This window comes from Lissotriton helveticus, chromosome 3_1, assembly GCF_964261635.1.
Source record: "Lissotriton helveticus chromosome 3_1, aLisHel1.1, whole genome shotgun sequence".
Taxonomy (NCBI): Eukaryota; Metazoa; Chordata; class Amphibia; order Caudata; family Salamandridae; genus Lissotriton; species Lissotriton helveticus.
In genome coordinates this window covers 1265729797-1265757416 of record NC_136061.1, presented here as the reverse complement: position 1 = coordinate 1265757416, position 27620 = coordinate 1265729797, and the positions used below count along the sequence as shown (strand labels likewise).

Genomic DNA, 27620 nt, shown 5'->3' with positions numbered 1-27620 from the left:
TAACGTGTCTCTTTCAGATGCACAAGTTACTACTTGTGTAACGATATATCTGTAAGAGACATTAGTTAGTGATAATTCCTTACCGACCCACCTCTGCGAACCGATATCGAGGGTTAAGGTCATCCCTTTCAGGGCCCTAGTTTTAATGGCACCAGTTTTGTTTTTTTAACATGGCTCTGCGTTTCTGGCGTGGAAAAGCAGTGTCTAAGAACTGACGTCAGCACGCGGAGGCGGCGTCTAGGTACTCCGACGACGTCATCACGGCGCCCTCGACGCCAACGACAGACGCGGAGCCGCAGACGACGCCTACCGACGCGCAAGGGTACTGCTACGCAAAACAAATTCTGGATCTAGTCTGACGCCTGGGGATATTCTAAGGTAAGGAATCTATCACTAACGTGTCTCTTTCAGATGCTTGTGCCCAGTTTCAGCTGTGTTATGCCTCACCTGTATATGGCAAGTTCACTTTTTTCAGGAGGAATTCATATATGAGAGTACAAAGGATTGAATAAAGTATTAATGCCTTTGTTGTAAAGATTGCTGTTTCACTGCTGTATTTGTTTTACTAAATTTAAATTACCTAATCTTTTAAATATACATATTTTGAGCTGCTTACCAAAAATTCCGGATCCAGTCTGACGCCTGGGGATATTCTAAGGTAAGGAATCTATCACTAACTAATGTCTCTTACAGATATATCGTTACACAAGTAGTAACTTGTGCTTCAGCAGGAAATAAAGGTTGAAGCAGATATAAGAGCCCCCTAAAATGTATTAGAGTAGGTTTCAGTGGTAAATGGCTAAAATCATCTTTGTAGTCCCACTTCTTAATCTATTTCTCCAGTACAAAAAAGTAGTTCAAAGTTCTAAATATAGCTGTACATTGAAATTATATTGGGAAGGCGTCCAAGGAGGTCTGCACTTAATTTCCAATGAATAAGTACTCTGCCTTCTTCCATACAAAATGGTTCTTCCAAAATAAACAGCCGTGGACATGAGAGTACCTTGGCTTGCAATTTTGGTCAGTGGTTTGCCAGCCTCTATTTGCCTGTCAAGAAGTGAAAATACTTTGGTACATTCCTCTTTTAGATCAAAATAGACAATGTATAGTGCAGTGTATGATTTACACCTTGAGGGAAGATATTGAGATCTAAAAAATATTGAACAGATTCTGAGCATATCTTAAGATGAATTTGAATATGGCCATTCCAGATGAATTTAGCACATGCCATTCACCGTATGAACTCCTTTGTCTGTATCATTCCCATATTTCTTTTTGTACAGAAAAATTCACCCGCCTGTTGTCTGCCCACTCCTAAACTACTGTTATGAGAGACAAGAGAACCCAAAGGTAGTACACTAGGGACCTTGGGCGTTAACTTATTACAAAAAAAAAGTGGACCCTAGTAGTTTGGGCGATCAGGATAAGAATAGACACAAACTGGATAGTATTTATGTCCTTTGTCCAGCCGGACAGGAATTTATTATACCGATGCACACAATCACAAAGTAATGTCAAGGGGGCAAAACCCGTGACCTACAGTGAACAAAACAACAAATATAGGCAAGAGCGAGCAAATCGGTCTGTATACTTATAATCAGTGAACAGACTTGATTATAGTTTTGAGCGACCATTGTACATAGCACTCACAAGCATATTAAGTACATATGATCCTATTGTGTCGACGACGTTTCGATGCCGAAAACTAAGCTACATGGCTTCATCTTTAGGACAAATATATAAATCATATTTGTCTTGGAATTATAAACAGTTGCCTTTCATACTACATACAGAAACCATTAAAGGGGAAAAAAATGAGGGAGAGAAGGGGAAAAAACAATGTGATTACGCGGCCAGGCATGTTTAAGGAGAACAAGCGTGACATGAATACATGTAGTGATAATAAATGGCAACAGGTTTGCTGTTCGTACCAAAAGGACCGTTCATTGCTGACATGCTTAGTACTAGACCAAAGTTGACATGCTGTGCAGTGAACAGCGGTGCAGCAACCTTAATTAAGATAGTGAAGATGGGTTGTCTAGAGACTGATCGGTGCTCGACGTAGGCGTCGAAAGTAGAAGGAGAGCTACCACCTTGGAAAGTCGACGGCGCAGTGCGAAAGGTGTTTTACTTAAAGGACAAGGCTCATCTTTGAAACAATAAGGAAAACAATTCAGAGAATTGACGAATTTAAAAACAATTAGTTACATACGGCGCAGTGCGGGAGAGTATTTAAAATTGAGGTAGGAGGGTCAGAATCGACCGGCGCATTAGTGAAGACTTAGCGGTGCTGGGTACTCAATTTTATCTATACAGTGAATAAATTGTGTAAACGGCTCAGTGACATTAGAAAAGAGATAGGATTTACCAAGTCTGATCCTTAAAACGGGGAGCTAACTCAGGTCAGGATGGACGTTTTGGAGTCGGAACTATGGGGAAGGATGCATTCATTCGTGAGATAATGGGCGAAGTATAGTTACCATCTGTGGCGCGTACATTTCAGGATATCCCGCGTGTTTTTCAAGGAGACAGTCCAGATCACGGCTCACTGGGGAAGGGAAGCACGGGCACAATCCAGATTATGTGACAGTTGAGCGGGAGCGAGACTTAGCGGGTTGGGGTAGGGCGGTGTACTTACAGTTGTACCGGTTGCAGGATCGCAAGACGCGGCATCTCTGGCGGGGATCGCTGTTGAGCCGTACTGTGAGAACCTCTTATAACGCTAGCATGGGGTGTGCGGCCTGGCGAAATAAAGGAAGGACTAGCGCTAGATGTGTGGCGGCCATAATGGAATGATAGTAAGGTAACTAAGTAGTAGGAAGGCCATCTTAGAGTGGAGAATAAGAGGTAGTGACATAGTGGTGTTGGTGACGTGAAGGACAGTGAAACATTTTCAAACATTATTAACAATGTACACTCAAATTTTGACAATTCAGCAATTTTATAAAAGGAAAACAGAAGAGCCCATTGAATCAGTAACTTCTATCCAGAGATGGAGACAGATGATCTAATTGACACAGTAATTTCTATCCGGACATATCGTTGGGATGTTTACACATTCAATTAGAGGAGGGTTGTCCAATCCTCAAGGCGATTGAATCCCATGCGGATACTGTTGGTCCTCAGTATCCAATTAAGCTCCTCCTTGTTTAGTAGTTGTGACACATCCGCACCTCGTGGTGGTGGTTTGATTTGTGTGATAATTGTCCAAGTCAAGTCTCTTTCATTGTGTGCCTTTTCCATAAAGTGTTCCACCAAGGGGGCGTTTTCCGTGTTGCATTTTATCCTGATTCTGTGCTGCCCAATGCGAAGCTTTATTTTCTGGGTGGTTTGACCTATATAGATTTTCATGCATGGGCAAAAGATTGCATACACCACATTTGACGAATTACAATTAGTAAAATGTTTTCTTTCAAATTTGATTGAGCCAAATGAAAAGGTTTTTCCTTCAATAGTTGAGTCACAGGCTATACAATTACCACATTTCGTATGACCAGTCAGTGCGGGTAGTCCCCATACATCATTTAGCGTAACTTTGGATGTGGGTTGTGGGAGGGACGCTCGTACCAGGTGGTCTGGATATTTTTGGCTCGTTTGAAGACGAACATGGGGCGTTCTAATCGTAGTTCCCCTGCATTCAGTACTGGCCACTGTTTCCAGTATGCATTTCCTTATAGAATTTGAGGCTGGTTAAAAAGTAGTCACACATATGAGTCTGTATTGGTTCTTTTTGGGCTTGGGTTCTAACAAGACCTCACGGGGGCAGTACCAAGCTCTTTTGAGAGAGTGGCGTACCAGTTTTTTCGGGTACCCTCTGTTCCTGAGTTTATTACTGAGAATTTTGGCCTCCTTAAAATAAACTTCCTTAAAGGAACAATTCCTTCGGATGCGTAGGAACTGTGAAAAGGGGAGGGAGTTTCTCACGGCACGGGGATGATGGCTGCTGTAGGTTAACAAAGTAGTGCGCTCAGTGGGTTTACGGTGGAGACTTGTGGTGAGATGGCCATCTGTGTGTTTAATTTCGAGATCAAGGAATGGTATTGAGTCTTTGCTCATGGAGAGCGTGTATTTAAGCCCCCCACTGTTGTTGTTGAGCCAGTGTAGAAGGTGGGTGAATGAGTCTGTAGTCAGTCCATAGTAGAAAATATCATCTATATATCGTTTCCACAGTGCTATGCCACTGTGGAAAGGATTGGAGGTGTTCAGGATACAAGATGTTTCAATGTTGTCCTTATATAGAATGGCCAGATTGGGAGCAAAAATAGCTCCCATGGATGTTCAGGGGTTGTGTTTCTGGGTAGCAATTCGACCCATTAGCTACATCTTTGCTGGCAGGTTTGCTTTACTGGTCTCTACCCACAGCTTATCTTTCTCTGTGGTGGTGTTGCCTTTCCTACCTTTCTGTGAAGTATTTGTCCATGGTAGGTATCTGTGTGAAATAGACTGTGGTGCAATTGCTGTGCAATGTATGACACAAATTCAGATTCTTAAATACAATATGTTTTAATTCTGTTCCAGGTAATAGATATGCCAGAGCATAATCCTGGGCAAATGGGGGGCACCATGCGGCTTGGCAAAAGGAAAACCATCTTTCAAACTAAAAATTCAGTCATGAGTAAGTGTCCTGTGTCCTATACCTTCTTAAACTGATTCCCTTTGTTGTTTTGTCAAGTGTCATAATGTGGTGTTCAGCCACTTGTTTACTCAAGAATGCCATTTGTTTGAGTATCCTGCATCAGCTGCTTCACTCAATTTAGTTCCTTTTCCCCACCCTAAACACTATTTCAAATGATAGATTTGTAAGTTGTTTTCCTGGTCTTCCTTTAGAGGCAGAAAGAACTGCTAACCTTGGTATTGAAGGGGTTCTGAGATTACCTAGAAATGTCAGTGACTAAGGTCACTCATTTGATGAAGCCGACTGCAGATCTTACAAGAAGGCCTTTTATCTGGATCCATTGTTCATGGCATTTAATCTAAGGTTGTTTCTTTGGTTTTCCAGAGGCACATTCCTATGAAGACACAAGGTCTTTTCTTGGTATCCTAGGGCAGTCAGAGGTTACTAGGCTATTGCAGTCACTTATTGATTTTAACACTTGTGTTTTGAGGCCATAATACTTCAGTTCTTCCTTTTGACACTTGATTCTCTCAGGGTAGAAGTCAAGGCTTTATTCCAAGAGGTGGTGAGGGATTACAAACTCTAAACATATTTAACACATCAGATAACAGGCAATCATTTCAATGTCCAGAGATAGTTCTTAATTTTCTAAAAGAAAATGCTTAATTTACAGCCAAGCAGAAGTTTTACGCTTAAAATCAAGATGGGCATAAAAAATTAAAAGTGCCTAGCACCATCTGGACCCGGGATTTAAGCCCAATTATGTTAGTAGCTCCTTAGCGCTAGGTGCTATTTTTAAGTGTAACCTTTCACCCCAAAGCCATTATTTTCTTATGGGGCTGTTCCTTTTCTCTAGCTTTTTGGGAAACACTTAGGCTCAAAGTATTTCAAGTCTTTTCACTGGTTTAAATCAGTCAGAACTGAAATAAAGGGAGAAGTACAAGATATACCGATCAAGGACTATTCTGACTGTTGCTGAATTTCTACCTTTTTTGTGTATCTCCCTTTCTAGCTTTAGGAACCGTTTTGATTCTTGTATATGAGTTGTTCCTCTTTTTATATTGTCTGTATTCCCAATTTTAATTTAATTTTATTTCAATTTTAATTATATGTCTTTTATCTGTTTTTTAAATATATGAAATAAATTGTGCATACTGAACTTATTTGCTTTTATAGGATTATATTGTTATTTACTGTATTGCTCTACGTGATGGGTTTGTATGTCCGAAGGATATTTGTCTAGCTGTGTGTAAGAATTGGTGTCTCTAAAGTAAGGTGCACAAAGGGAATTCCTATTTGACATAAAGTTAAATCAGTCAGAGCCAAAATGAACTGCCATTTTACATTTAGTATTCAATAGCTTCAGAGATTTGAATATGCAGAGAAAGTACCCTGTGCATTCTTCAGCTCAGGGAAGTGACCTTGTGTCAGTCGCTAGTGCTATGAATACAGGAGTTTGCAGTCCAGTGGTCACTGTGCTGCATGGGGACAATAGCTGATTACAGGGCCAGTTTCTCCGTAGATTGCTTGGCGGGCCTGGGGAGGGGGTAAGAAAGACTGTATCTTGGCATACACTGTTAACGGTTGAGCGACTTCTGTGATGGGGCGTTCCTTAGTGTAGAGCAGGGGTTCAAACTGCAATGTCTCAAGAAGTTTAGCTTAAAAACTAATTACAATGGTTCTGAAATCAAGGCGACCTCCTGCAATTGGATCACTGTAAAATGGTGAGGGGATTTCCACAGGACCAGACATTGTCATGCTCAATGTTGATTGCTCAGTACCTGGCAGGGGCAACCTTGTATCTCCATGGCAGTTTGTCTCGAAACTGCGCCATAAAGGCATTTTCAGCAGCTAGGCGTTGATGGTCATATGTGTGACAAGTCACTTTCCCCACATCAGGGTAGGTTAGTTCTTACTTTATGTACACTGTTCAAGGCCTAGGTCTAGTGGTGGTGTAGCAGCAGCAGCCCTACTCCTGAAAATCTGTTCTGCACTAGTGTAAGTAAGTCTTCAGTTAAAGTGAACATGTTTAAGGAGAACTGTTGAATGGTGTGCTATTAAAAAGGGCCTCAGAGTTCTTTTTAAGTGTTATTTTGATTTGGCTAAATTATCAAAATAAAGATAAATTCATTAATAACGACCTTACCCTGCAAAAATATTTACTGATTAACCCGAGAAAGAAATATTACGTCTTAGAAATTGTGCTGTATAAATAGAATAAAAACCAGATGTATTTCGGAACCACAAATGTAAATGTAAATGTAGTTGAGCTTATATAGCGCACAGCTACCCGCAGTGGGTGTCCCGGCGCTTGCTTAGGGAACCCTTCCTGGTATTCCCCTGTGAGATAGCAGGGTATCCACAAGGTGAAAGTCAGGCATCCCGCCGCGAGGGGCCGTTGTGGAGATTAAGCAAGCTATTGCCCAGAGTCGCAGAGTGTGAACCCGTGAGTCGAGGAGGCACCGGGGCGAGAATTATCAAGTCCGTGGAATTTTTAGCCCAAGACCCGCCGAGGCGGGGAATTGAACCCTGGTCCAGGACTGATCTCAGCTTCCGGGTCTGCTGCCTCTAACCCCTGAGCCACACTTCTCCACAAGGTGATAATCTGACCACTGCCTGCACCAACGAATATTGATTATTCTTTAGTAACTGTCAGTGTTCACCACTGTAACTCATGTTTCATGAGCGCTTTGCATGTTGACTGGCTGATGAAATACTGTGTTTTTGTAGACTGGAATTCTCATTCGACCATTGTTTTCAGGAAAGTTGTATGGAGATGCAGAGTATGTGGAAGAGCGTCATCGTCACCGATACGAGGTAAAGAATCCTTGCTTTTTTTGCCGTTGTAAGGTTGATTTCTTTTTCATTTGTTTTTGTAGTCACTGGAATAAAACCAAATGTGGATAGCAATTTAAGATTAAAACATCATCACAGTGTATTAGAGTCCTGTTGTTGCTCATCATAGAGAACCATAATATGGCAAATTTGATATTTTTCAAAGACTACTACTTAGGATATGAAGGCACATAGCACATGCACGCACCAACACATGGCATTATTGTTTTGTTACACCCTTCTGTAGGTGAATCCAGAGCTTAGAAAAAACTTTGAAGAACGGGGCCTGAAATTTGTGGGTCAAGACACCGAAGGTGAACGAATGGAAATGGTGGAACTGGAAGGTAACATATGTGTTCTGTGCCTCCTATGACAATCATATCTGTGTTTCCATTTAGTTGTTGTTGAGTTCTAGAAACCTAAGGCATACAGTTAATAAATTAATTTTCATAGTGCTACCCCAGACTGTTCCAAGAGCTTTCAGTACATAGGCTTCCACATTTGTCTAGTTATTATCGATTGGGGAGGTAGTAGGTAGTTTCAGGAAACTGTTGAGGACTTTTGGAAACGTTCCAGTAAGAGTTCACTGGACACGGCATATTTGAGGGCCTTCCCTTATCCTCCTGGACATTCAGGGTTTGATTCCAGTTGGGCTGAAGCTGATCCTGATGGTTCTTTGCCTGCTAGTTCTGCTGACTTCTTGCACCATACTGGTGTCATATGCACACTGCAGCATGAGCGTTCTTTAGTAGTGCCTTTGTTACCAGAGGTTCTAGCATGGGGGATACTGTTGGACACCATGAGGGTCTCTTATGAAACCACGTTAGATTTGTGCTAATGGTCAATAGAGAATCACCTTACACAAGAGATAAACTTTTACCGAGCCCCAGTGGTGATCAACATAGTGACAGACACATCTACCTTGGACTGTGGTGCACATCTGGAGGAACTGGAGATCAGAGTCCTTTGGTCTCCAGTGAATCTGGTTCTTCACATCAATGTGCTTGAACTACAGGCAATTTGCCTGGCCATAAAAGCCTCCCCCCGCCCCTTTTTTTGGCAACTGGTCTGTTCTGATCTTGAATAATACCACAGCTGTGTGTGTCAACAAGCAGGGAAGAGTAGGCCTCTCACTTCTCTGAGACTCTGGGCCTGAGCACATTACCATGTGATCTGGCTGGTCTCTTACCATGTGGCAGGCTCCAGAAGCTCCAAAGGCGACTGCCTAAGTCGGTGTCATCTTGCAGACCATTGTGTTCTAGAACATATTTACCCTGTGAGGCACTCCTCTGGTGGACCTTAGCCACTCACGAAAACGCTTTACAAGGAGCCATGGGGGTGTTTTGGTGGATTTTTCCACTTCCTTACTCCTTGGATCTTGAGAAATGTATGCCAGGACCAGATCCAAGCCCTTCAGATCTCCCCGATCAGGCCAAGGAGGGCGTGATATGCAGACCTCTTGTGACTCTCCCTCTGGCCCCTGCTCGGTCTGCCTCTCAGAATGGACCTCTTTTTCCATTTTGGAGGGGCAGGTTCTGCACCCCAACCACCAGAACCTACACCGTAGTGACTAGAGTCTGAGTGGGGACACACATGCTCCTATCAACTGGCACCTAAGGTGATGATGTCCTACTGTGAGCTCGTGCCCCTACACACAATCTGTTTATTCAGGAAGTTGGAATCAATTTGATGCATGGGGTGTGGAGCAAAATGTAGATCAACTCGAAGCACATCTATCTGAAACTCTGTCACAATTCCAACAGGGTTATGCAATGGACGCTATCCAAGACTGTGTTGTCTCTCAGCTTTTAACTGCCTTCAGTATCAAATCCCCAATTTTTGTCAAATTCTTTTAAGAGACTCGTACATTTTATCCTACGCACTTGGTTGCCCCAGTTAGATATGATTCTTGTTCTGGCCTTCCCATGAGGACCATATTTGAACCCTTTCACAGTTGCCTGTTAAAGTTGCTATTGTTGAAAAGCAATTTACTTGTGAACATTACTTTAGCAACAGGTGTTGGTGAGATGCAGGCCCTATGTGTTCATCCATTTTTCACGTGCTTATATGCAAGTTGGTCTTGATCTAAAGCCTCTTTCCTGCCGATATTGGTGTCCCCGTTGCATGTGGGACAATCCATTAAAATTCCCACCATTTTTCTCCTACCACACCTTACCCAAGAAGCGGATAGACTACATTGCCTGGACCCTCTGGGAGTGTTTTGTGGTAGAAGTGGTGGTGGGGGGAGGGCTTATTTACTGCATCCTCTAAGCGAGTGACCAGCTGTTCGTTGGGTATATTAGCAACAAAAAGGGCAAGGCGGTCCGGATGAGGACTTATGGTTCATTTTGTGCATCAAAATTCGTTCAGTTTTTGCCAAAAAGGAACCATCTGAGGTAATCCATGCTCATTTCACTGTAGTCTTCAACCTCAGCACTTGCTGGATTCATTGTGGGTGAGATTTGTTGCGATGACATGGGCATCTTTTCACACTTTGCTAAGCACCATTGCTTGGATTTCAGACATGACACACAATGGCCATTTTGCTCATTCCGTATTCCAGGATTTCCTTATATGAACAGCCCTTCAGAACCTCCACTCGATAGAAGGTATCTATTCAGAAATTGAGGAATCTGCAGGTTGAGGTATCCATTAGAAGAAAAAGTTAGTTTCCTTCACTAACAATCTTTCTGGTGGATATTTTGTTGTCCATCTGCAGATTCTTCACAGATCCCGGCCACCTCCCCATTTCTGAAAGATGGCAATAAGTGTTTAACATTATTAAGGCTTGAAATTAGCTGTTTCTCCACTTATCCATTATTGATCTGTCGTAATCCTCTCTGCCACTAAGGGCCTGTTAAAAATAGACAAGGAAATTATATTGATGCACCAGCGTGGCCCAATGTGGCTAAAGTGGCGTTATGTCTACTCAGTTTCTGGTGTCACACTCTGCAATTTTTTGCAACGTGCCAGTCTGTTAATGTGTTTGGCAAGCATGAATCTGGACCCATATCTGCAGACCTTTTAATAGAGGCTTTGCACGTAAGTGAAGTATATAGCTCTATATCACTAAACACATTATTTCAAACAACTATCCGTTTCCATAGTGTCCTTTGAGTAACTTGTAGTTGTGAGAAATTGCCCTCTTTCTTCATGGTATGACCCCACTTGTTGCTGAATTGCTGATGTTCTATGACTCAGTGTGCTCTGGGCTCCTGCTAATCAGGTACCCAGGACCTATGTTCCTTCCCTAAAAGTGCATTGAAGCCTAAACCCATTTGGCATCTCTGGCCACAGGTCAGCCCCTGGTAAATGGTACCCGAGGTATCCAGGGCACTGTGATCAGAGAAGGCCTCTAAGGGCTGCAGCACTTATTGTGCCAGCCTTAGAGGTCCTGTACCCTGACACTCACACACTGCCGTTGCAGGCTGCGTGTCATGGTGCAGAACAAAGTGAAGAGTCGACATGGCACACATCCCTGTGTGCCATGCCTACAAACCACTGCCCTGGCATAGATGAGTCACCCCTCTAGCTGGGTGCACTATACCAGTGGTAAGGGTACAGGTGCATGAACACTGTACCCCTGCAGTGTCTAGGCCATTCTTAGACATTGTAAGCGCAGTGCTGCCATTAAGAGTATATGGTGCTGGGAGTTTGTCATTACAATCTCCACAGCACCATAATGGCTGCACTGAAAACTGAGAAGTTTGGTATCAAACTTCTCAGCTCATAAAACTCACACTGATGCCTGTGTGGGATTTAATGTAAGATGCACGACAGAGGGCATCTCAGAGATGCCCCCTGAAACTAGATTAGCTTCTAGTGTCCCGACTGAGTGGCTGCTCAGGCTGCCATCAACAGACATGTTACTAGACCCCTGGGTCGAGAGACTGCCGCTCTCGGGGGCCTGAAACAATGCACATCCTGGGACGAGGTGCCAAACCTCCTCCCCCAGGATGGGCAGGGTTCACGAAGGGTTTAGCTTTGAAGGCATGCCGCCCTTGTGAGCTTCCCCAGGCCACTTGCTGCTTTCAGCAACTGGTCCCCACTGGTTCTACCACCCACATTGGGCGGGAGAACGGGTGGGAAAAGCAAGTGAGGGAGAGAGGTGTGCGCACCTCTGCCAACTCCACCCCTCAGGTGGGGAGGCGAGGTGAAGCACAACTCCAAGTCCCCGCCATCTTGAGGATGGGGGGACCCAACCAACCAGGGACAGGCTCCTGCCCCCTCCCACTGGAGGGTGGCACAATAGGGGGTGTGCCCACCCCAGGGAAGAGAACCATTGGTCCCTGCCCTTTAACTACCTGTAACGTCCCTAAATCTAGTATTTAGGGCGCACCCTGAACTTTGCTTCCTCAGATCCAGAAACGACAAAAAAGAAGATAAAAAAAAGGAACGAAGAGCCGTGCAGAGCCAACAAGAGGACGACGCTCTCTGACTTGGCCCTAGCCCTACAGGCCTGTCTCCACTCGAAGTTGCTCCTGCGAAACCCCAGTGTGTCCTGCAGCCAGCAACCTCAAAAACCCTGGAGGACCTGCCTGCCTTCACCTCCAAAGACTGCTTCTCCTGTGAACACCGGATTTGTTCAACTGCACCCTTTGGCAGCAGCCGGAAACCGTGAATCCAGCCCACTCTGCACCCGCCGAACCCAGCTCCAGTGGAAATACACCACGAGGAGTTCACCCCGGCGATCCTGACCTGCCTCAAGCCTCCAGCCAACGCCTGCAGTCTAAATCCAGAAGGCCCTTCTAACTGGTAAGAAGATCCGACCCCAAAAGGCACCACTGCACCTGACGCCCCACAGCCTTGTGTGCCCAAACAGACGGCGCCTAACCAACCCCTAACTTTCCAACTTACCTCTTGAAGTGGTGGCCGCACCCAGAAGTCCTTAGTCTCCCTGCCTGCAGTGCTTTTGCAAACCGGAGGTTCTCTATTGAAAACAGGCACCCGAACTCTTAACAGCACCCTACACCCGCCTGCCCTAGTGCCACTGAGGGTGCACCTTCGGTGCTACTTTTTCCCCATTTGCCCTGAGCTAAAGTCCAGGAGCTTTGCTCCCACAACCCAGTGGCCTGCTTGCCAGCAGCCACCAACCGGAGCCCTCCTATCCCCCATTGGATAACAGTGGGCCTCAACACTCTGCACCCGGCCGCCCTAGTGCCGCTGAGGGTATAACAGGAGTGCATCACTGACCCTGGGGGACCCCTGAGTCTAACCCCAGAACCTTAACTTCCACAGTCGATAACTTACCTGTGAACCGATAACCTGTTTTCCTCCATAGGATAACATTGACAATTTTCTTCCAAAAAGTTTCTAAGTGTGGAGTTTTGAAATCTAAAAAATATTCTTTAAAAATCGCACGAAGAATCAAAACATATTTACTTCCTGTTTGCAGGAAATGTCCCAGTGCTGAATCTAGGTATCCAGCACTCAGTTAGAAAAGTAACTTAAAAAGTAACTTAACTTTAATTTTCTGAAAAAGCTTATTCATTTCAATGTACTGTATTTGGTAAGTATTGCAACCTACTGCATCCGCTATAAATCAAAGTACAATTCCTATTGCATTTTCAAACTGTTCTACATTCAGCAACTTATTACTGTAAAGTATTTAATGATTACCTGTGCCAGGCTTGCTTGGTTCTAAAAATAAAACAATATATTTTTTATACAAAAACAATTGGCCTAAAGTTTAGTTCTTGAGGTTGTGAGTTCATGTGCTGACTGACTGTGTCCATCAAATGCTTAGCACTGTCCTCTGATACTGCCTTACTGCTTGACCACTCTACCACAAATAGAGAGTAAGGTTCTATCTAACTTTAACCTCTGCCTACCCCTGGGGTCACCTGGACTCTATATACCTCATTTTGGTGTAGTATATATAGAGCCAGTTTCCTACAGTAGTCATAATTTTTCTTCCTCACTTGCACACCATTTGCACTTTAGTTACCAAGTTTGCTATCAGATTCAGAAACATACAGCAACAGTAGCCTTTGTCATCGGAGAGGTAATTGATAAGGCCATGTGTTTTGTGGTACTATATATGTTGTTAGCAAAGTTGTGAGGTAGCAACCGCAACACACTCACTGGTTGTTTCTGGAAATAAATTCACCCTGAAAGCTACCTTGATTGACGCTCTCTTTTCTGTATGCCATTAGAGAAAAGGTTGATATAGATATATATATATATACACAAACCATGCGGTTAAAGGTGGGGGTGCATTCTAACTGCTGCAAGGTGGACGGCAGCTCAACCTGCCAATATGTTTCCAGCAAGCAGAAAAATGCTGCACTCCAGGAACTCAATAGTTTTAATTTAATTGGAGCTTGAAAACTAACAACTGACGCGTTTCAACTCCAAAAGGTCTGTGTCACATTAAAAAGACCTGTTAGGGGCAAAAGGCGTCTGTCTGCTTGTTGGGGAATTTGTTTATAGAATTTATGCCTTTTTCACAAATACAGTTAAATTCTTCACTAGTTTTCTTGTAAGGCCTTTAAAGTTGTACCGTGTTCATTATCCTGCTCCAATTACACATCACCATCATCAGTTCTAAATGACATCAGCACATTTTTAAAACTCCGTCCTACCGTCCATACTTAAATTGTGTTTTACGGGTGACTGTTTTCTCTCAGCAACATATACATCCCCCATATATGATCGGTTTCGAGCCCTCTTTCCAATCTGGTTCACCAGGAGTTCGTAGGAATATTGGAGGAGGTACTACATGTTCTTTGACAAAGAAATAGTTGTGAACTACAGTCTCCAGCTAAACTAAAGGTTAAGGAATTGGCCAGCGCATTTTTTAAATTGATAAAACATTTGTAAAAAAAGTAGTCATTATTACCTTTTAGAGGGTGCAGAACTCATACATGGTTCCTTTGATGTATGACACCGGGAATAATCTCTTTACAAGATCATCTTTGTGTCCTGTTTACAACTCTTTTGAGTCCTCTTTATATATCATTTCATTTCATTAGTTATATTTCCAGTCCCTCCTAAGTGTTTGATTCTTCGCAAAAGATGGTGATCCATTGGCACTCTAAAGTAAGCAGACACTTAGTGAACCTTATTGACTGTTGATTGTCTAGTTTCATTAATTTATCACATTAGTTGTGGTGCTGCGTAGCGTGCTTAAGAGCTAACGTGACACCGTAAAGTGAACTTTAGTCGCCGCATTCTTATGCTGTGGTGCCCTTTCATAAAGTGATCTCCACGTTGCCTGCATAGAGTTCATCATGTGTGCTTGTTGCATTTTTACTAAAACGCATTTAGCAGGGACATGAGACGAGCCACAAGGCGGCTCCAGAAGAAAGCCCCGATCAGTGAATGAGCACACCCGGGTGACAAATGCTTAAGTCCTAATGAGAAATGCAGTGAATAGTACTTGCCTCATAATTTGATTATCGGAACACTTGCTAGTAGATACTCTAACACAATAACAATTCTGCCATTTCTACACTACCTGGTTTGTAAACAGTCATTCCCCAATGCCATTGTAACTGCTAATGGCCTATTATGACAGGCAGGCAAGCGGGCTCAGTCAGCTCATTGCCAGTAAAGGGATTGTCACTTTCCATTAATAAGGGCCCACATGTTTCTGCTGACTTGTGAGGGCTTGAGAGATCACATTAATGCTGAGAGAGGGAGGGAGGCAGGCCTGTTGCCTCAATACAGGTCAGTGAAGCAAGTACACGTTTTCTACAGAGATCACTTCCATCTCAGTAAAAAAGCATGATGCCTCATTATGGAGAGAATGAAAAATTTCCTAGTAACTATGATGGAAAGTTTCAATTCTATTAAGGACGCATAGGCGAGGATTATGCTCATACTTTATTTCCATAACGCAACACTTCAACTTTCAACAAAAGACTACAAGTCCCAAATTTGTTGTAGTCCATAAGGCACTCCCAGCCATCCAATCAGAGGCGCCCCTGGTCCATGAGGTCGTGCTGCTGCTTACAACCGTCCTCTTTCTTGACTGCAACCATCTAGACACCAATGAATTCTAGTCCGTTTTGAATTCTTCAGGCCCTAGGAGAAGCCAAATGAAACCATTCCTCGAACTGTGTGAAGCATACCAGGTACATACCACATACCTACATTAACCATTGGATAGAAATCCAACATTGAGACATCAAACAACTATACTTATCCCATACGTCAAGGGCACAACCATAACCATGTTAAATTGATGTAAATACCTCCATGCGGGTGGGTTCAGGTCCCCTTGAGCCATGGGTGGGAATAATCCTTGCCTCCGTGTCTTTAATAGAATTGCAACTTTCCATCATGGTTACTAGGAAATGTTTCATTCTTTGTCAGGACCGCAAAAATTCTGAAAAGTTGGAGGATGTAGCTGCCAGAGGCTCATGTCCGACCGACTACTGGAGCACTAATCCGCCTTGACATTGGACTCCCCCGGGAGGAATTCCGCCATCACGGAGATGTTGGGAGACACACAGAAAATTCAAAAATCCTTGGCTAGGTTGGCCAATGCCTTGGACTTCGTTCCCCCTAAGTGATTGATGTATCGGATGGCCGATACGTTGTCCATCTTCAGGAGCACACTGCAAGCTGCCCTGTCCTTTGTCCAGCATTGTATTGCGAAAGACCCCGCCATCAATTCTAAGCAGTTGATGTGGAGCTGTTCTTCGTCTGCAGACCATTTTCCTCCGATCAAGGAGACACCACAGCGGGCCCCCAGCCCAACTTGCTGGCCTCGGACTCTATTGCCAAGTCTGGTTCGGAGCCGAAAATGACTTTCCCATTCCAGGCCTCCATGTGGTTGAGCTACCACGTCATCTCCATGCAAACTTCGTCGGTCAATAGAACTTGATCCGAATATTGGAGGCCTCTGCAAAGATGAGAAACTTTCCGGCGTTGCAACACTCTGTAGTGGTGCGGGCCCGGGAACATCGCTTGAATCAAGGAGCTCAATAGGCCCACTCGACGCGCCACTTGGGGAGCGAGGTGGACTGGCGTGCAAGCATCCGATGAAGCTCTCTTGCGCTGGTAGGCTCAGAGTACGGGATATAGAATCCACCACAAACTCCAGAAAATGTAGCTGCTTGGACGGGGTCAGGCTCGATTTCTTGGTATTGATGATAAACCCCAAGCTCTGGAGAAGGTCTACCGTGACTTGCAAATGCTGCGAGAGCTTGATTGGACATTGTTCTAGGAGTAGGAGGTCGTCCAAATAAATAATGAGGCAAAACCCTCTGGCCCGTGGTGTTTCTATCACTGGCTTTAGCACCTTGGTAAAGCAGTATGAGACCGACGACAGACCGAAGGGGAGGGAAGCGAATTCGAACACTCGGTCTTTCCACATAAACTGCAGGAAGCGACGGGGAGGAGGGAAGATAGGTACCACCAAGTAAGCGTCTTTTAAGTCTAAGCGGACCATCCAATCGTCTAGCTGAAGGAGATCTCTTAACAGATGGATGCCCTCCTTCTTGAAATGTCGGTATATCAACCATTGGGTGAATTCCTTCAGGTTGATTACTGGACGCTGTCCTCAGTCTGTCTTGTCGACTAGAAAAATGTTGCTCGGGAAACCTCTGGGGTGGAGATGTGTCGGAAGCACCGCTCCTTTTTGCAACAAAACGGTCACCTCTAGGTCTATGAGGGAGACCTGATCCTCTGCATAAACCAGCAGACAAGGACACACATCTTGAAGTGGGGAACCGTAAAATTCTATATGGAACCCCTGGATGTTTTTAGTACCCAGGCGTCTGAAGTAATAGCCTTCCAGTTGTCTACAAAATATGCCAACCTTCCGCCCACCAGGTAAGGGGAAAGAGAAGGAAGTCTCACCTGAGTTAAGCATGTTGCCTCTGCCTATTCCTCTTCCGCCGCCGCCGTCGTCTCTGGAGCCTCGTTGAGACTGGAAGAATTCTTGTCTTCCTGCATCCTGCTGCTTCCTGCCGTTGCTTCGTTGAGGGCCTTGTGTGTAAAAGCAGCCGGTTGAGCGCCCCCTGCCACGTCCGGCCCCCCACGAAAACCTTAGGGTTAAACACACGCTTGATTGACCACTGCGCCTTATCAAGCGAAGTAAAGGTGGTCATGAACCTGGTCAACTCCTTTACAAAGGGCTCTTCGAACAGACCACCATGCGCTATTATAGCTCCCGCCTCCGAAGTGGCGCGATCACCCAACTTCGGGTTCACTGTGATGAGGAACAAGCGTCTCCTCTCTGTAGAAAGGGCACAATTTGCATTTCCTAGAAAGACTATAGCGCGTTGAGCCCAGTTAGAGATTCTGTCTGCTGAGAGAGGGGTACCAGAAGCTTTGGCCTCTTCCGCGAGCTCCAGGACCGTAGTTAGGGGGCCTGCGATATATAGCAGTTTTTACTGGCACGCCCGCCAGGAGCAGTCGGTCCTTTTTTTGGGTTCACGGATATACTTTTGCAGGAAATTGGCCATTCTAGGGTCTACCTCCGGGGTCAATGCTACCTTGCCCGTGAGGAACGGGCTTGGACACTCCGCTTTAAGACAAGCCCGAATCTCCTTTTCAAGAGGTTTCCGTAAGCGTCCCGCCACGAAGGGTGATACTTTAGAAGAGGAGGTCCATTCCGATGAACGGGGGTTGGCAAGGTCCTCGGGTATCAGCATGTCCGATTGTTCTGCGCTCTCTTGCGTCTCTGGCTAAAGACTCTGCGGGACGCCAATGCCTGGAGGGGCCGGCTTCGTCCGCTGATTCCTCCAAGGAATACTCATCTTCGACAGGCAGGCGAGGGTGGTCCGGGGCTACAGGAGAGGGGGGAGGGAATTATCACCAGATCTAGCCAGAAATGCCTTTTTTAGGCGGTCAAAGGCGCCTGAATCAACTGCTGTCGCACTTTTGCGCTTCTGCGGGCGCTGGGCCTCAAAAGCAAATCCATATTGCATTATACGCTGTTCAAAATGCCCATGGTCACGTTAACTGCTTGGTGGATGGATGCATCCGCAGCATCACAAAATTCGTCATCCAGAGGGATGACCTGGAGGGTTTCTTCTTCTGTGTAGTCCTCCATGAGGCACAATCCAGAAACCAGAACCCCTGCGGAGGAGGAGCAACCCCAACGCTCTAAGCGCTAGTAGAGAACTACTTGGCAAGGGCGCAAGCATTTTGTCGTGACAAGTCACTAGTCTGGGCACACTAAGTGTGCCCTGGGTCGGGACCCGCAGGGGCAACTCACCCTAAACTCTCTAGAGGGTATCAAGCGTCTGGGCCCGCCCCAAGAGTCTCTCTCTGCAAGTGCTGTTCACTGCGCTAACACCAACACTCAGGCTGTCACAGGTCTAACTATCCGTCATACCGTCCCGCGAGGCGGGCGTAGGAGAGACTTTAGTTATTTCAATACTAACCGGCTTAAGCAGGCGTAACGGCTTCCAGCGCTATAGAAGGCTGTGTAGGCGCGGGGAACGATCGGTGCTCTTTGATCTCTGCGCGCCTAGAGCACCCGGGATTGACAAGACGTGGACGCGCACCCCCTGACACCTCGGCGCCACACCGCACCTTCCGAGGGGCTGCGAGTGGAGCCGCAAAAGCTCCTGCGGCCCCGCCTATTAGGATTAACGATTACTGGCAAGCAAAATACAATTCGGTAAAACGCATAAACCATGACAGAGAAAAATATGCGATTAAATGTAAAGGCGCCGCACTCGAGCACTACGCTGATAACGTACGCGCGTCCCCAATAAAGCGTAAAATGCTTAGTCAACAACTACTTGGTCAAATAAAACCATTTATTCACCGAATTATACCCGCCCGAAGAGCAGAGTTAAACGGTACTTATCTGTGGTGCTGAGCAGGAAAGAACGAGGAAGGTTGTAAGCAGCAGCACAACCTCATGGACCAGGGGCGTCTCTGATTGGATGGCTGGGAGTGCCTTATGGAGTACAACAATGTTGGTACTTGTAGTTTTTTGTTGAAAGTTGAAATGCTGAGTTATAGAAATAAAGGAAGTATGAGCATAATCCTTGCCTCCAATCCTGACATAGAATTGTGGTTTATGGTTCAGACCTTAAATCACAGATATCAGCATATTTTTTGACTGAATTTCGAAAGCCTCCTTTCAATCAGTCACGCCCTTGCTTCCATTTCCACTGACTCAGCAAGTGCTCTTCTAAATTGAAACACAATAAAAGTAATCACCCCTGTTGTGGTAGAATAAAGAGAAATAAATAAGTCCCCATTGAGGCCTACTGCAGTTTTGCTATTTCACAGCTGATGGTGTAGAATTGTTAAGTTACAGAATTCGCTACATGATGCATCATCTACTCTTATGAATAGGACTTATTTTCTTTATTATGTATACCTGGTAGGGCAGTCTTACAATTTCATTACAACAAGGAATACTTGTGTTGCCTTTAGGAAAACATTTTGTGAAAGTACTTTACCCCTAGTATGTTAAGATATTTGGGTTTTCTTCAGTGCTAAATCATACTTCATTACTAATTTTGCATGTTTCGTTGGCGTGTTCTTATGTTGCCCTTTTAATCTTTTCTTCAGTGTCATTTTACCTTGCTTATATGTGCCCACTTCTGCTGCTTAAAGGGTTTCCATGTAACATGGGCACTTCTTTAAATCGTTGAGGAATGATTGCCTTTTTTGTGCGGTCTCCTTTGAATCACCTGCCTTGCTGGGAGTGGCTTGTCAGACCATGGTTCTTTTGCTAGCCTCAATGGACATTTAAGTGCCTTTGGCTAGTCTTGTATTTTTGATTCTATCTCTCCAGTGCTTACATTCTGTCACCTTTCAGTAACAAAAATTGCACCCAATACACAGTGAATTAGCCATCAGTTAAAATTACCTGGAAGCATTACCTGTTTTCTCCTCCTTCTAGGAAATCGCGTCTTACTTTCTTTGCCATTGAACCAAAGTACAGTGACTCATGCGATTTTGAAACTAGAGTTATGTAAAATTACCCAAAATCGAATAAAAGTTCTTCACAGCTCAAGAAATAAATGAATTTAACATCCTACCTTTATTCACAGGGTTATTGACCTTCAGTACATCATGAGTAAATCTCTCTGGACACCCGCACTATAGTTCACTGACACAAATGCCCTCAGTGTTGGTCATTGCCTGACTTCATAGTTCATGACGTAGTGAAGTGGGCATTCAGTCCTAATTTCAGGATCTCAGCTTGAACTCCAATTTTCCAGTATTGGGGTATCTTTCATAGATTCACATGCCTGAATCATTCCCCGTCGTCGGAGTGGGAGTCCCACAGTACATTAAAAAGCGAAAAACTACGAAGTCTCTGGCTTCAAAACGACTTTCTGAGAAGGATTTACCTCAGAGAAAAGTCCTGTCATCGACGACATCAACGACGACTCCTTCATTGACGAAAATCACTGTCGACGCGACTTCGACTGTCACTTTCTCGTCGCCGAGACCACAAATGATCATGTCATCTCCGTCGACGCTGGTCTCCGTGAAGCCCATCTCGTCGACGAAGGAAATTATATCTACCGTCGACGTCCTGTCGACGACAAAGGTTAGAAAGATCTCGTCGACTATTACCCCGTCGACGGTCGCCTCGTCGTCGAAGACTACCTAGTCGTCGTCGAAGACTTCCTCGTCGACGAAGACTTCCTCGTCGACGAAGACTGCCTCGTCGAGGGTCACTTCATTGACACCAGCTCAATCGACGATGACTCCGTCGAGGGTCCAATCGACGATGACTCCGTCGAGGGTCCAATCGACGACGACTCCGTCGAGGGCCCCCTCGTCGACGCTGCAATTATCATCTTGCACAGACTAGCAGGTTTGGTCAGCGTCTACGGCCACGGCATTCTCTGCACCGTCTAAAACGTCTGGGCAGTTGCCACCATTAACAGCATCTTCTTTGCTAGACAAACGTGGGTCTTCATTGGAGGTCCTCTCTCCACTGCATATCTCCCCTACCAAGGTACCTTTGGAGTTACCTGAGCAATTACTGGATTATGGGGAGGATGATGAGTCTGAAGAGGATGACCGATTTCGCACTGCCAGGAGCCCTTCAGAATTGTTCATTAAATATCAGGACGACAACCAGGATGAAAATCCTTCCCCAAAGACTGTAGCTCCAGCTCCTGACACGATACCTACAGCACAGATGCCTTTAGCTCTGCTTAACAATCTTCAGTACATGTTAGACGATTATTATCGCTGTTTTTCTCCATCTGAATAGGCGGAGTCCATTCCACCGACGCCTGTGCCTCAAGCTTCCGTTTCTACATTGAGGTCTCCCAGACCACCTTCTCCAGTGCCTTCTCATCATTCCCATGATGCTAACACCTCTGACAATGATAGGGAGGAAGGAGAAGTGGACAATAGATCTCTTCTTACGGAGTTGGACGATTACCAAATACAAACTCCATCTTCTTCATCTCCAGCTCCCATCGATTCTCCTCCAGTTGATATCGGAGGCTTTCATCTCCTTATGGAAAGGGCAACACAAAGGTTCCTTCTGCCAATGGAAACAAAAAAGGATGAGTGCTTCCTATCCCTATCATTGATTTCATTTGGAAGGAAGGATTGAAGGTCATGACAGCTCCTGCTTCTATTCCCACGGTCCTGCTTCGGCTCGACAAAAAATATAAGGCACCTGATAACTCACCTGCATGCCTCATAGGTCAAACAAAAGCTGACTCTGTTATTGTCCAAGCGGCACAAAGACGAGCTAGAAACCCCTCCTCACAGCAACTCCGGACCAGGATGGCAGAAGGTTAGACGCTATTGGAAAGAAGGTTTCCAGCATGGCAGCGACGACCGTCCGTGCTGCTAATTCACTGGCCATATTAGGTCGGTATGACAGACAGATGTGGTTGGATATCTCTCCCTACATTAACATGTTGCCAGAACCATCAAAGTCTAAACCTTTAAAGATTCTACAAGAAGGGGAGCGTATCTCTGCTGAGATCAATGATTCGGCCGTGGATTTCGCATCCACAGGATTTACGCAACTAGCGGGTGCCGCAGTAGGGGGGGGCTACGGAGCGCACACGTAAAATGGCCGCACGAGAGTGAGGCTCCTGCAGCCCGGTGTCATTATCCTCTAAAATATCCTCCCAAATGACTTAAAACATACCTGAAATCTCGCCATCTGAAAGACATAGGTGGCAGCTTGAATCGGTGAGAAAATCTGGCTGATCGAACCAGAACTGCGCCTGAACTGAGCCCTTGAAGATCTGACCGAGTGCATTGCGGAGGTCAGGTGGAGCTGTGCCGCGGCGGAGGAGGCTACGACAGACCGCTTCTGTGGGCGGGACAGCTGGGCCGCGGCTACCGCATGAAAGACGGTGGCAAAGTAACCACCCCCTGGAAGCTGGCGCACAGTAGGAGGGAGTGCTGAGCTGCAGGACATCCTAAATGTAGCTGCGGTAGAGGAGAGACCTGCGTGCCCAGCTACGAGGTGAGAGACGGCGGCGCTGTGAGGGCAACGGCGGAGCCGCGTTGGGCGACGGCAGGGAGGACCGAGATCGGTGCCGCATTACAGGACCCTGCATGGTGACGAGCGGGCGGAGGTACAGGCTAGGCATTCCTCGGAGAACAGCGCCACTCTCAGCAGACCCTGCAACTGAGGTCGGGCCCCATCTGTGAGGTTTAGAACGCCGGAGTCTCCGTGGGGCTGCATGAAAGATTTGCGCTACTGCCAGCATTGATTGCACAGCTAGGGCAGCGCGCCTAATTAGACTGGCAGTGGAGGACCCCCTGGAGGGCCACTAGAGTGAAGGCCACGAAGCTTTGGTGAAGTGCGCTGCACTGGGGACTGTTTGGCAGACATTGAGGAGCATTGAGAGGCGCCATTTTGACGAGGGGGAAATACGCCGCCATTTTGAAAGGCACAGGGCAAACGCACATGATCCTGCTGTGTGAGACGATATAAGGGGTAGCGTGCCATCGGAGACACTCGCTTTCAGTTCCCTGAGGCCCCCCCGCCTCCCAGGGAGCGCCAAGAACCATATATTTACACTGGGACATACTGCATACCAGGGCTCACGCGAGCGGAGCACCACAAGACTGGAGAGCTGCGAAGCGGAGTCGCAATACACCCGGGAATAGGCCTGAGAGTACATGGAGCTTAACCTTTGGTCATACACTGCAGAGCCCAGAGAGAGTGGAGACTTGGACTCCGGAGGCTTGGGGCACCTTCATAACGCTATTCCGGAATCTGGAGGGGTGTGCCGGAATGACTGTGGATCTGTGAGAGGTGATGGCTGAATGACACGGCCGTAAATTGCAGTGCCCAGGGAGAAAAGACGTCTGAACTCACGGCGCTGATTGCACCTACAGCCCGTTGCCCCGGCGCATTGAGGTGTGCACCGGTGAGACTAACGAGCGGTGCGAGAAGATAAGTGCTGGCTAGTGCCAACATGGGCAAACCGGACACGAGACAGCCAAAATTTAATTTTGAGGCTACGAAGAGAGGGAAGCGTAGGGCACATGATGGACAGGAGCTGGAGAGGAGAGAAGAAAGCCAAAATGGGGCCACGGCACAAACCTTGGATGTCCAGAGCATACTGCAGGAAGTGCGGCAAGGATTTGCCACAATAATGGACAAAGTAGATAGAAAGTCGTCGAGAATGGATGCCATAGCACATAAACTGGATGGAAATGGGGACCGGATTAAAGAAACTGAGCGACGCATATCCGACACGGAGGATGCTACCACTAGGAATACGACGCAGATAACTCGTATGGATAAACTTCTGAAAATAATAGCTGCCAAGAATGGGGATTTGGAAGCTCGCAGCAGACGTAACAATATACACGTGCTAGGTGTTCCCGAATCAGCCAACACTGGGAGAATGGAAGAATATGTGGAGAAGCTACTAATAGCGACCATAGGAATCAAGTCATTCTCCAGTCCGTTTGCTGTAGAGAGGACGCACAGAACCCTTGGAGGACGACCGGCTCCTGGCACTACTCCGCGTTCCATAATTGCGGGACTTTTGAATTTCAAAGATCGTGATGTAGCCCTCCGTGTGGCAAGAAGTAAGCAATCCCTCTTATGATGGTAACACACTTTCCATCTACCCGGATTTTACACCTGTTGTCCAGGAAGAACAGCGTAAATTTATAGATGTAAAAAAAAAAAGCTGCGGACCGCGCAAATTGATTATGCGCTGCTGTACCCAGCGAGACTCAGGATTACGCACCAGGGAAAGCAGAGATCCTTTACTAACCCGCAGCAGGTCGAGGACTACCTTCGCCACATGAAACACGCACACCGGACTGACGGAAACCGGAATGCCTTCCAACAAGCCGAATCAGCGGAGATGGCAGAAGAGCAGTAATAAAGGACTTTATGCGGCACTCAAACGTCTCTGGTATCCCGATTTTGGAACTGATGCATGTTTTAGAACTTTCCAGCGGGAGACATGGTAACTGTTCATTGAATGAGACTGTTTGGATTTGATACATGACACACCGGGCCCCCACCTCCCCGCCCCCTCTAATAAGCCCGGGAGTCACAGCTAAGGAGTGCCGGGGGGTGGGGGGGGGGGGGGGGTTTACCTGTGCTGCTGCCTAGACATGGCCCCCGGAGGGTATCCCCCATTTGTATACCACAGCTCGGTGCGTGCAAGAATCTTGGTATTGTTTTTTCTAGTTCAATTGGGGTATGGGGAGTGCGGGAGGGCAAGTCATTCTGGAAAGTTGGGGCTGCTTCAGTGGGTGGAGGGAGGGGAGGGAAAGTGTTGGGGTGAGTTTATTATGACGTGTATGTATTGGGAGGATGTCCCCCACAAACGTAGAAAGCTGGTAGAGAGGGAAATTAGGAGGCATCATAAACGAGATACATCAGACTGTTTTGCTCAAAAAAAGGATTTGGGTAACCTCGTACGATCATTACTCAACCAAAAATTAGATTCTCATGAAGCATGGCTAAGGTTACTGCAGGAACTATGAATATCATTACATGGAATGTCAGGGGCTTGGGAGATCCCAGGAAACGGAGGAATATATTGTCATACTTCGATAGGCATAATGTGCATATTGCGATGCTGCAAGAGACTCACTTTACACCTCTGAAACCAAATAGCTTTGCCAGTAAATGGGCGGAGCATAAAGTATTTTCCTCTTACTTCACGTATTTATGGGGCACTGCAATTTTGATAAAGAAACAGACTCCCTTTCAGCTAGCAGGAGCCAAGTGGGACACACAGGGACGATACTGTCTAGCGTGGGGAGACTGGGATCGCTTCGGTTACATTGGCCTGTTGTTATGGACCGAACACTGATGACCCGGATTTCTTTACCTCGCTCTGGGCCAAAATCTTTGCACTAGACTCTACCCACATCATTTGGGGTGGAGATTGCAATGTCACACATGATCCTAGAATGGATAGATCACAACCTGCCCCCCATCACTACACCAAGGCAAGCGCAGTGGTAATGGATACAATCTCTGCCTATGGCCTGATTGATACCTTGAGACATGCACACCCGCACTTACAAGAGGGCACGCATTTTACGGCGCAGGCAGCGTCATGGGCCAGACTAGACTACTATTTTGTATCACGAGGGATGGCTCCGGCAATATCGTGAGTACACCATCTGGCTAGAACATACTCGGCTCACACCCCAGTTCTCCTTATGCTTTCTTCCGCAGACCTAGAGGGCCCGCGCAGTCACTGGAGACTACATGCCCCTATATTACTAGACACGGTCTTTCAAGAAGAACTGAGTGTTGAGATTCAGGATTTCTTTGTGCATAATAAGGACTCCGTGAACAGTGTGGAAATGAACAGGGAGGCATTTAAGGTCACGATCTGTGGGTACTGTATTTCGAAGGGGGCAGGGGTACTTAAAGATATTCTTAACACATTGCGCAGATTAGAGGGAGACCTCAAGGCTTTGGAACTTGAGGCCGCCAAGGGACACAATGGAGACGCCAGCGCCAGGTTCAGAGACAAACTTACAGAATACATGGAAGAGGCGCAGCAGGAAGCGCGTTTCAGGGGTTAATACCGGGTGGCCAGAAGCTATGGAGAAGGGGAAAGGCCAGGACAGACGTTAGTGCATAAAATAAGAACACCTCGCTGCAATAATAATATACTGGAAATTGAAGACCAGGAGGGGGAGGCATGCCGGGACACGGCCAACATACTTAATGCATTTTTGAAACATTATAAAGGTCTTTACACTACGAAACGGCAGGATGACTTAGACCTCGGGTGGTTCCTGTGTGACGTTGCAGTGGGCTGGCTGAGTGACACTCGGAGAGCTTTTCTATGTGCTCCGTTTGAGATAGATGAGGTAAGGGAAGCCATAATGAGTATGCAATTGGGTAAGGCCACTGGTACAGATGGCATTTCGATAGAATTCTACAAGACTTGATGGCCCCCATTCTTCGAGAAGTCTATGAGGACGCGTTGGAAGTGGGTTACCTCCCCAGCTCTGAGACAAGCTCTAATACTCTCACTGCTGAAACCGGGGAAATCGCCTATGTACTGTGACTCGTACATGCCGCTCTCCTTACTTAACTGCGATGCCAAAATACTGGCTAAAATGATAGCGACGCGACTGAGCCTACTGATGGAGAATTTGATTCTCCCTGACCAGTCGGGCTTTGTGCCAGGGAGGGCCACCTCCCATAACTTGAGAACACTCTTTTCTATCCTGAGTAACGTGTCACTGGACCTCCCCCTGGCTGCAGTTTTTCTGGACGCCACCAAGGCGTTTGATTCCATTGTGTGGGATTATATTTTTGGAGTAATGCTACGCATGGGATTCCCGCCACTGTTCCTATTATGGATAAAACTATTATACTGTTCCCCAGTTGCCAGGGTGCTGATTAATGGGCATACGACACAGACTTTTAGCATTACTAGAGGGACTCGGCAGGGATGTCCTCTCTCCCCGTTACTTTTTGCTATAGCGGTGGAACCTCTGGCGGCAAAATTGCGCCAAAACCACAATGATAAGGCATTGAGATGCAATTTGCGCCAAATACTTATATCCTTATATGCAGACGATATTACCCTTTACATTCGTGATCCACAGAATAATCTGAACCCGGTTCTGAGAGAATTTATAGTGTTCGGAAAGTTGTCAGGCATCCAGATTAACTGGGGGAAGTTGTGCATTTTCCCACTGACGACTGCAACAGCACGTTTTCCGCTGGATTATTCCTTGGAGTGGTGTGAGGAAGAGCTGAGATACCTGGGGATAAAAGTCACTAGAGATAGAGAGGAGCTCA

General features: G+C 46.1%; 1 protein-coding gene across 3 annotated transcripts in view; it reads left to right on the top strand.

The window, feature by feature from the left end:
• The window catches only part of CTPS1 (CTP synthase 1), a 225444-nt gene that overhangs the window by 122837 nt on the left and 74987 nt on the right, over nt 1-27620 (top strand). For all 3 annotated transcript variants that reach the window (XM_078681909.1, XM_078681910.1, XM_078681911.1), the window contains exons 14-16: nt 4519-4615; nt 7377-7432; nt 7698-7794. In XM_078681909.1, coding sequence (XP_078538035.1) covers nt 4519-4615; nt 7377-7432; nt 7698-7794 — 250 coding nt within the window. The remainder of the gene's footprint in view (nt 1-4518; nt 4616-7376; nt 7433-7697; nt 7795-27620) is intronic.